Below are 11,719 nucleotides of genomic sequence, written 5' to 3' on the forward strand. Positions count from 1 at the left end.
TACGTTTCCACATCAAAGTGAAATATAGTATTTCATTTTTTCTTTCAATCCATGCCTATTGGTGTTCCAAAAGTTCCTTTCCGAAGTCCTGGAGAGGAAGATTCATCTTGGGTTGACGTATAGTGCGACTTGTCAGATATATTGGGTCATATGGGATTTCCCCGTTCTCTCCCCCAACCGAGATATCCTCTGTTTCGCCCAAGAAAGAGAAATTGAATCATCGAAAAATTGGAGCGTGAACTGCAATTAAATGCATTCTTTGGGGGAATTCATAGAATTATATCAATTAGAATAATTTATGGTTGGCTTTGGCTGTGGACGAAAAAAATGAGGTATCCAAACTCCGTTTAGAAAAACCCAATTGGTAATATATTTATGATTACTACGTGTCTCATAAATGATTATTTGTAAAGTCATAACAACAAGAAATGGTGATGGGAGGGTTTGTCCTATATGTGCAAATCAAAATCGGGCGTATCTTTACCCGGAGTAGAGCATAAACCTAAAAAGATGAAAGAAGCCCATTCAGGAACAAGAAAATATCATCGCGATTTGGATTGAATTTCGATGAAAGAATACATCAATGAGAAGTAAATTCAATAAGTTTATTTACCCCCTTTTTATATTATCATTATCAAAGAAGAAATCAAAATTCGTTTTTTTTAAAAAAAATCTAAGAAAAAGCCCTTTCATTAAAAAGGTAGAAAAGCTCGAAAAATAAAAGAAAGAGGGCTGGAATCTATACATTGATTCTTTTCTTCGCTATTTTTTTTTAACCGTATGCATCAAGAGGTGCATGTACGGTTCCTAAGGGATAAATTTTACCCTACTCAACCGACTTTATCGAGAAAGATTACTTTTTTTAGGCCAAGAGGTTGATAGCGAGATCTCGAATCAACTTATTGGTCTTATGGTATATCTCAGTATCGAGGATGAGACCAAAGATCTTTATTTGTTTATAAACTCTCCTGGCGGATGGGTAATTCCCGGAGTAGCCATTTATGATACTATGCAATTTGTACGACCGGAAGTTCATTGTATATATATATGATATAAAAAGTATTGTATATAGGAGTGTATTCAGATGAAAACCATAATGTATATTAAAACATCAAACCATGTAAATAATGTACATTATACACACTAATAATGTAAATTTTATTCATGTATAATGTACTGTTCTAAATATTGTACACACTAATAATGTACATTTACATTATATGAATTGTACATTATGCTGACAGTACATTATACATGGTTTGATGTTTTAATATACATTATGGTTTTAATCTGAAAATAGTGCCACATGTATTTAATTATATTATTGAAAAAAATCGAAAAGGTCAAATTGGGCATACACTAATTAGTTTGTTATGGTAATTCCCTTAATTATCTCTATTAAAGATTACAGCAATTATTTTTCACGATTACACACTGAAATCATTCTTCTCTCCCTAAACTTTCAGCGTGAGTTCTCCATTGATGACATTCTCATTCCTAATCTTTTCTCTCTTTTCTAAATCGAAGAATTCTGGGTTTATATTTCTTCTCGAAATATACCGATTAGTGAGAGCAGTCGTTCATTTCTCTTTCTTCTTTCTCGAAATCTGGTGGTGTCCCTCGATTCCTTTCGGTTTTTTCAACAATGGAAGAAAGTCATTTAATTAATTCTTTCATTGATTTCGAGAATTATTGATAAATTTTGGTAGAAAGTTATTGTATTAGTCGTGTAATTGACATCAGTGGTTTTCTGTATTTGTTTGTGATTAGTTCGTTCTTGTATTTACTATTATTTTGCATCAATTATCGTTTTATTTTCATGAAATCCTTCTGACATTTACAGATTTTCGTGTTTTTTTCGTAAGTTATAGCTTGTAAATTTTCGACAAATAATGTACAATGTTAAGCGTATAATGCAGATTGTATTAATGTACGATTATAGTTGTATAATGTATATGTCGTCTTTGAATAATGTAGATTACAATGAGTTTAATGTGTGACAGAAGTTAAATCCATTCCCAAAAGGGTTTAGCAATCTATGGGGCTAGGGTATAGTACTGACTCACTAACAAAACCTTGACTACTAAAAGGGAGTTAGAGCCATTACCATAGGATTTAGCAATCCATAGGGCTAGGGCATATTACTGACTCATACATCAAAATTCATTGTTGAATTAAGTACATGTTTCAGGGAATAATGTTTAGGCTAAGTAGAACTAAATAATGTACGTCAAGTGGCGTATAATGTACGTGTGTAATACTAAATGATGTACTTGTGTAAGTATTTAATGATTGGCGAGAGTTGAATCCATACCCTTTGGGTCAGCAATCAATGGGGTTTTAGTACCCACTCACAAACCAAACCATCACCAAGCACACAGAGTTTGAATCATTCCCCTGGGTTTAACAACCCATGGGGCTAGTGTTGGGACTACCGCAGCGGAAGACACGGAAACCAAACAGGTCCTAGAACGGATCTATTTAGGTGATTATGCATTCGACTCCAATTTCATGCAATTAACATAGATCTATAGATATAACATCAAATAAACACATAATCATGCATATTCGATGTAGATTCGATTGTTACCTCATAATCCATCATTGGATTGACGTTGCTAGCTGCACCACCCGGAGATCCTTGGTTTATCGACCACGAATCTTCCGTACTATTCCCACGTCCTTGGTTCTCCATCCGTGTGGGCCGATCTTAGAAAACCAATTAAATAACTTTGAATGGATCTAGGGAAAACCAATACAAACACCAAATTGTCTAGATCTAATCCTATGAATTAGGATAGATCAAGAACAATAATCAAAACCCTAATTCTCCCACAACTATGGCTCGAAAATCGAGACCAAGAGGAAGAGGAAGGAGGCGCCGATTTCTAGGCACTAGGGTTAGGGTTTTGTGTTGTCTTGGATTGTGTGCTAGGGTTTCCCTTTCATTCAATATTTATAGTGGACCTTATTGGGCTAGTAAGGGGATCCATGGAATGACTTAAGTGTTGGGCTCACCCATTAGATAAATTGCTAATTAAATCAAATGACCCATGATTTAATATATTATCAATGGAATATTATTTTGTTCCACTAAAGAATAATATTGCACTCCCACTTAAATCACCAAATTACAAATAACTTGGGTCTATTTTATTTTATAATATTTCCCGCGTTTAAGATTATCTTGATCCATCAATTTAATTCTTTTGTCTGCTATGTGACTAGAATTAAATTAATTCTCCAAAGAGTTTTTCTAGTTTGAAACTTTATTTATTATTTGTGGAATAAATTCCAACTGCGCAGATTTCTGAATAATAAATTCCTCTTTCAAACACCTCATTGGGGATCACCCTTTTAGGGATTTAATCATACCACACTGGGCACGCGAATTCTATGAAATAATATTCCAATACCTTCATGTTATTCAATTACTACCACTCAAGATATCCTGAAATTGAGTTACGTACAAACTCTCACATATTGATAAGTCAAAGTGGCGTTTGATTGAATAAACAATATTGATATTAATATCATAGACTAGAAAATACTAAACTTTCTGGAATATATTCTTTCAGTAGATAGCAATAAAGAATACATTTCGGATTAGATCCTTTCAGTGCTTTACCACACCGGTGTTACTAATCTCTTCTTAGGTAAGAGAGAATTATCACAAACACCGCAACCGTTCCAATAGGTAGCCAAAGCCTATCTAGGTTGTGAATACGTTTTTCTTCTTACTAGATCTGGCCAAGTCCCCTACTGGAAAACTCATGAGGAGATTCATCGAATTTCCCTACTTGACCTTCTTAGTAAAAAGCCTTAGACTTGTTTATTATATTTCAATAATAAACCATTATATTATATTATTTATTCTCATAATTAGGTAAACAAGTGGACGTGGCGTTTCTCGTATACATGCACAAGCTGACTGTACAAAGGCATGTACGCTCGAAGCATCTTTTAGTATACAAACCCCAACAATCTCCCACTTATACTCAAAGGATGCTTTCGAGTATACCAACCGCTTTATTGGCCTTGTGCTACACATTCACACACATTTTCTCCCACTTATACTCAAAGCAGGCTTTGGCCACTATGTACTCAAAACTATAATTCTTTAAAAGAATCTACCAACATAGTTTGCTAGAGTACATAAAACGAAAATATACTTGTGATTTATAACCTTAATTCTTGCTAAGGAGCACGATTATTTGATCCAGTGGAATAATTTTATGTGCCTTTCTCAAGCGCACTTATACATATTCCTCTATCAAAATCCACTATTTTGATCCTTCTGAATTTCTACTAATTAAACTAGAATACTTATAGCAAATATAAAGTTTTAATCATGTCGAATATGATTCCCAAAACTTTAATTATATTATACCAACTTAACTTGGTATTAACCTTGCTATATAATTTGTGATGTAAATTTATGCATGAACATAATTACCTCATCACAATGACTAATTGGAAATTAGTCCTTATGACAAAATAAAACCGAATGATTGCATTCTTTGTTTTATAGTCATAAATTCCAAGAGTTCATTTATTTAACCATTTGTTGTGATCTTTAGAAATACTTTCTTTGGAAATCCAAAAATAATTCTAATTTTAATAGCTAACTTGGAAATGTCTTTTAATGTTATTAGAGTCTTAGAAAGTGTGCAATTCATCACTTCTTTCATTCTAGGGTGTGAACCCTTTTAACTCTATCAAACATTACCTTAATTCCATTTATGAATATTCTATGAGACAAATTTAGCTCCCACTTTTAAAAGTAGAAAAAATAATAGTCTCAATATTCTTTAAGGCTATTAAAACAATTTAAATAGTGCTTGGAGTTAAATTCATCCTAGTTTAATAAACGAGCTATGAAGCTCTTATTAAACACTTAGAATTTAATCATTCATTAAGAAAAACTCCCACTATTTTAATTATCACTTTCACAACAAAATAAATAAAACAATAACTAATCAAATAGTCAACTCTAGGCTTGGAACATTAAAATAAATTTAATGTGCACACTATATTTACTACACAAGAATTTCTAGTATTTATAATAAATACTTATCTTGTTTCTAGTTGAATTTAATTTACTTGTCTTGTAATCAATTATTGTGATTATTTTTCTTACACCTTTATTTGAACAAACGCGATCATGAGATCATTTTATTTTGTATTGAATCCATGTCGAACATTAATGTTCTATTGACTCATCAACAAAATAATGGTTCAAAAGGACTTAAGGATTAAAGAAACTTAATAATCAATATTTCTAGAAGAAAACTTCATAATAATTGAATCAACAAGTTTAATCACAAGTAAACATTTTGATATTAACCATGCTACATTTGATGTCATAAATAATTGGATAATCAAAACTTCATTTATCTAATAATGCAAGCATTATAAAATGACATCGATAATCCAAAAACACAATTGATAAACTAGGAATAAAATTCCATATCAATAATCCATATGATATCAAAACCAAACAATATCAAAAACTCTTAAAATTCAACAATGTAAATAAAGCAAAAATAAACTCTTCTGACTTGAACATGATCATCTCAAAAGTCCACCCCTTCTTTTCATCTTTGTTTGAGCAATCACAAGCTTGTTATAAAGCTCCAAAAACGAAAACTTTTTGTCGCTAAACAAAATTTCATTTCTGACTTCATTAAAGCTATCTGGAAGCCCATCAAGGATCATTATCTGTTGGGTTTCTGGGTCGACTTTCCCCCCCGACAAGTGAAGTTTATTGAAGTAGCCAAGCATGACTAGGGCATATACCCCCACGTCTTGGCCCTCTTCAAATACATCTTGCCTTGAATGCTTCACAGCGATACCAGCTCTTACCTTAGAGGACTTTTCTTCAAACCACGTGGGCTTGTTGACCAACGGCCTATTAGGTTTGTCAAACCTCTCAAGGGCATTGCCAACACTGGCCAAAATGAAGCCCTTGAGATGACATTCCGCGGTATGCCACTGACCACGAAACTCCTTGTCCTCTCCTTGTAGATGGTATGTGGGTGGACGATCCTTGCTGAGGATCAATCTCAAGTCATTGATCAAACGATCAACATCAAGTTTACTTTTCCATTCCTTAAAGAATTCAGAGTCATGCTTCCTCGAACTAAGTATGGCATAATAAATATCCCAAGTATCAATCATCTTTCGTTCAAGCTGAGAATAAATACCAACAATATAAACATGTAAAATTTCAAGGAATTGCAAATAACCACAAAACAATTCATCAATTTTACATCCACAAAAATCAAGCACAAACGTTCTTCTACGAGGAAGCCGAGTCTTATTCATGCTAGAAATTCATTATTTTTACTGGCCACAATGTCGACAGATAGTCCAGAGACCATAAGAATGGCATGACTGACTAACACTGCTAAAGCGTATAACCATAAAATTAAGCACTAAGGATTCTTTACTTGTGCGTGAACTCCTCTAAAGAAAGGTCGAACCGGACAAGCACCTCCTCCTATAGCTCCCTCTAAGCATTATTAAAATACAATCCTTATAATTTCGCAGCAATATTGCTCCGGTAAAGACCAGTCGCGATATTACTGAAAAACTAATTTTACGATTTTAATAACCTTTATCTAGAGAAGTCAAAACTTACGAACTGGTAATGTTCCTCCCGTAAAGACAGGCCGGTCACTACTTCGCACTAAGACCAATTTTATGGAGGCCATATACAAACGTGTTGTAATTATCGCTTCATATTTTCTTGTTGGTGGTTTTAATAGTTTAATTATCACTTAAGCAGATAAGGCAGATATCCACATTCAAAGAATAATTAAACATGTACTAGCTATGCATGCAAGGCAATAAGTACATAGACGATGCACGAGTTAAACTAGATTTTAACAAATAAAATCATAACTCAAATTAAATATCCATCATTCATCAATAAAACATGTAAACACATTTACATAAGGTTCACATAAACATAATGACGAAACCTGATCATTTAATTAAGCATCTAAAATAAATAGATAGAATTAAAATTTCATCTTCACATAAACAAGATTATCTAGATATTAAGTCCAATCTTAAACAATCATACATTATTAGTTAAAATAACGTATCTTGATTATTAGAATTACCTTTTAATACTATTAGGATTTACTTAGATATAATTAATCCATCATTATCCTAAAATTAATGTCTAGGTGTATATCATAAAAGATTAGCTAAGTCTTAATTTAAAATGCCCACTTGGATACATAAATCCACATTTATCCAATTAAGACTAAATCCAGTTAAAACACACCAATTAAATTCGAGAATTAAAATTTCTCATAGCTTTCAAATAAAATCACATGACAAGAAGAATCTTATTACATCTTTAATTCAAAATGATGTTTTCTAGATGAAATAAAAATTCACCTTCATCAAAATTAAAGACAAAATTCAACTTAATAAATAATTAAGGATTTTAATAGCAAAATTAATGCTCTATGAATTCTCATACCTTTAAATCACATTTGATGTTATCTAGATGAAACAAATTCACCTTCATCAAAATTAAAGATAAAATTCAAATTAAAATCCAATTAATCATTTAACACTTTAATAATTTAGGATTTAAGTAGCATGTTAATGCCAAATGAATTTTTCACTTCTTTAATTAAACCGATGTTATCTAGATGAAATAAAATTCACCTACAAACTAGCATATTAAAGACAAAATTCAAACTAGGAATAGGATTCCAAATAAAATCCATCCAATTATTATATATATGTAATTTTCGAAAATTTTAAGGCTTTAAACAATTGAAAAACTTATGTCTTTTACTTAGGTATATTTCTAGGAAATATTTCCATAACACACCAATTAGACAATTTTCAATTAAACCTTAAAATTAAAACATGAAAGCATATTAGGAGAATATTCTTTAAAATTCCATTCTATTATGGAAAAGCCAAAATTTTAGATCAATCAAAATTGAATTCCCTTATGTTAATTATCATGATATTATCTAGATGGAAAGACTCCATCAAAATCAACTAATTAACAAATTAAATCAATTTATTTGACCTAATTATTCTAATTGGCAAATTTTCAAAGAAGACAATTTTTCTCATTTAAATTAGAATCTTGATTTAATTGCAAAATCATTCTAATTCCCACGAGATATTTAATTATTCTAGGTTTAGGCTTTTAAACCACAATTATAAATAGCTTGTGCCTTAAGAAACAAAACGCGAAAACGAAAAACGAGACGACGCGACGATGCAACCCAAAACCCTAATTAGGGTTTGGGCCGCCACGGGCCTCGCAGCAGCCGCTGCTGCCGCGCCCGACCTCCGCTGCCTCCCGCGGCTGCTCCCACTGCAGTAGCCGCCGCCGCCGCTGCCTGCCGCCGCCCGAAGACGGCGCCGCTGTTGCTGCTCCGAGCGTCGCCACTGCCCGGAGCAAGGGCTGCTGTCACTGCAGCGTTTCCGCCGCGACGCTCCCACTGGAGTGGCCGCCGCCCGCTGACTGCCTCCCGCCGCCGCCCGAAGACGACGACGCCGCTGCTGCTGCCCGGAGTCGCTGCTGTCAGCCGGAGCTGCTGCCCGGAGAAAGATGACGTCGCAGCAGCCTTTTCTGGAGCTGATCGCCACTGCCGCCGCCGCCCGCCGCCGCCCGAAGACGACGACACCCCAGCTACCGTGGCTGCCTCACTCAGCCGGATCTGGATCGGCGATCCCCGACAAGGCAAGATCCACAGCCCGGTTTGATTGAACACATCTAGGGTTTTAGCCCATGTATTCCTTTATCGCGGTCGCTTCGCTTGACCGCGATCTTAAATCTTAATTATTCGTTTCTACATTTGTAACAATTCTTTTATGTTCATCACATATGCATATTTAAACATCTAGCTTTTTAGCAATTTAAATAGATCTAGCATATTAAGAACATAAAACTATAGATCTATGAATACTTGCTTAGATCTATAATATTCTTGTGAAAAACTCAAATAAAATTCGAGATTCATAATATTCTTTCATCGATCCAAGTATTCAATCATGGACCACTTTATTTCTTGATTCAAAAACATATATTCACTTAAACACATACATATATGTAATCAACAAACATATAATCTAGTATATATTACTTAGAATATATAGATCTAATGATGTTCATCATAGATCTAGAATATTTTTGTGAAAAACTTGAATAAAATCCAAGATTCATAATATTCTTTCATCGGTCTAGAACATCATATCATAGATCCAAAATTAAAATCAAGAAAAACATAGATCCAACACATATTGCATTATTTTCGAAAATCCCAAGTTTTAACACTACAATTTTCGAAAAATTCAATTAATCAAATACATAATCAGAGCCTAAAAAATTGGCTCTGATACCAGTTGTTGGGACTACCGCAGCGGAAGACACGGAAACCAAACAGGTCCTAGAACGGATCTATTTAGGTGATTATGCATTCGACTCCAATTTCATGCAATTAACATAGATCTATAGATATAACATCAAATAAACATATAATCATGCATATTCGATGTAGATTCGATTGTTACCTCATAATCCATCATTGGATTGACGTTGCTAGCTGCACCACCCGGAGATCCTTGGTTTATCGACCACGAATCTTCCGTACTATTCCCACGTCCTTGGTTCTCCATCCGTGTGGGCGGATCTTAGAAAACCAATTAAATAACTTTGAATGGATCTAGGGAAAACCAATACAAACACCAAATTGTCTAGATCTAATCCTATGAATTAGGATAGATCAAGAACAATAATCAAAACCCTAATTCTCCCACAACTATGGCTCGAAAATCGAGACCAAGAGGAAGAGGAAGGAGGCGCCGATTTCTAGGCACTAGGGTTAGGGTTTTGTGTTGTCTTGGATTGTGTGCTAGGGTTTCCCTTTCATTCAATATTTATAGTGGACCTTATTGGGCTAGTAAGGGGATCCATGGAATGACTTAAGTGTTGGGCTCACCCATTAGATAAATTGCTAATTAATCAAATGACCATGATTTAATATATTATCAATGGAATATTATTTTGTTCCACTAAAGAATAATATTGCACTCCCACTTAAATCACCAAATTACAAATAACTTGGGTCCATTTTATTTTATAATATTTCCCGCGTTTAAGATTATCTTGATCCATCAATTTAATTCTTTTGTCTGCTATGTGACTAGAATTAAATTAATTCTCCAAAGAGTTTTTCTAGTTTGAAACTTTATTTATTATTTGTGGAATAAATTCCAACTGCGCAGATTTCTGAATAATAAATTCCTCTTTCAAACACCTCATTGGGGATCACCCTTTTAGGGATTTAATCATACCACACTGGGCACGCGAATTCTATGAAATAATATTCCAATACCTTCATGTTATTCAATTACTACCACCCAAGATATCATGAACTTGAGTTACGTACAAACTCTCACATATTGATAAGTCAAAGTGGCGTTTGATTGAATAAACAATATTGATATTAATATCATAGACTAGAAAATACTAAACTTTCTGGAATATATTCTTTCAGTAGATAGCAATAAAGAATACATTTCGGATTAGATCCTTTCAGTGCTTTACCACACCGGTGTTACTAATCTCTTCTTAGGTAAGAGAGAATTATCACAAACACCGCAACCGTTCCAATAGGTAGCCAAAGCCTATCTAGGTTGTGAATACGTTTTTCTTCTTACTAGATCTGGCCAAGTCCCCTACTGGAAAACTCATGAGGAGATTCATCGAATTTCCCTACTTGACCTTCTTAGTAAAAAACCTTAGACTTGTTTATTATATTTCAATAATAAACCATTATATTATATTATTTATTCTCATAATTAGGTAAACAAGTGGACGTGGCGTTTCTCGTATACATGCACAAGCTGACTGTACAAAGGCATGTACGCTCGAAGCATCTTTCAGTATACAAACCCCAACAGCTAGGTTATAGCAACACAACATGAATTAAATTTCATTTTTTAATGCATTTAAGATTTGGTACAGTATATAATGTACCAATAGTATTTAATAATGTGCACGGATCATTGAATAATGTACAGACTGAATAGAATAATGTTGAAAGGAAATTGAATTCATGCCCTTTGAGTTTAGCAATCCATGGGACTAGGTTGTAGTACCCACTCACAAACGGAACCATCACAAAGGGCAGAGAGTTTGAATCACTCCCCTTGGGTTTAGCAACCCATGGGACTAGGGTATAGTACCAACACATGAATTAAATTTCATTTTTTAATGTTTGATTTAGATTTGGTACAGTAAATAATGTACCAATAATGTACATTCGTAACAGTGAATAATGTACTGATTACAGAGAATAATGTTACAAGGAACTTGAATTTATGCCCTTTGGATTTACCAATCCATGGGTCAAACGTATATAGTAAACTTATAACATAATAATAGTAGAGATAAAATTATAAAGTAGGTCAACTCCAAAACAATGTAATACTTAACTACTAAATAACGTACGACTTAAAGCAAGTATAAAAAACAATATATCTTGAAAACAAACTAAAAAATGTCAATATTTTCTCTTCCACGTATGCTTCTCCTTGTCATTCTCTATATCTTTCAGTGTTGTAGAGTTTCTCGAATCATGGTGGCCCATCTGATCACAAACAGAATTAGAAAACCATACATTAAAATACTATATTCGTACATTACTCAGTAAGAAATATACATTAAATA

General features: G+C 33.6%; 1 protein-coding gene across 1 annotated transcript in view; it reads right to left on the reverse strand.

The window, feature by feature from the left end:
* The window catches only part of LOC148933872 (uncharacterized), a 10,416-nt gene extending 843 nt beyond the window's left edge, over positions 1–9,573 (reverse strand). Inside the window, exons 1-2 of the mRNA XM_089061848.1 lie at positions 9,559–9,573; positions 5,683–6,192 (exon numbers count right to left, since the gene is read on the reverse strand). Coding sequence (XP_088917974.1) covers positions 5,683–6,192; positions 9,559–9,573 — 525 coding nt within the window. The remainder of the gene's footprint in view (positions 1–5,682; positions 6,193–9,558) is intronic.
* Positions 9,574–11,719: the final 2,146 nt, after the last annotated feature.

Source organism: Salvia hispanica, chromosome 1 (genome assembly GCF_029641045.1).
Source record: "Salvia hispanica isolate PSC_SH4W2 chromosome 1, Shi_PSC_v1, whole genome shotgun sequence".
In the NCBI taxonomy this organism is placed as follows: Eukaryota; Viridiplantae; Streptophyta; class Magnoliopsida; order Lamiales; family Lamiaceae; genus Salvia; species Salvia hispanica.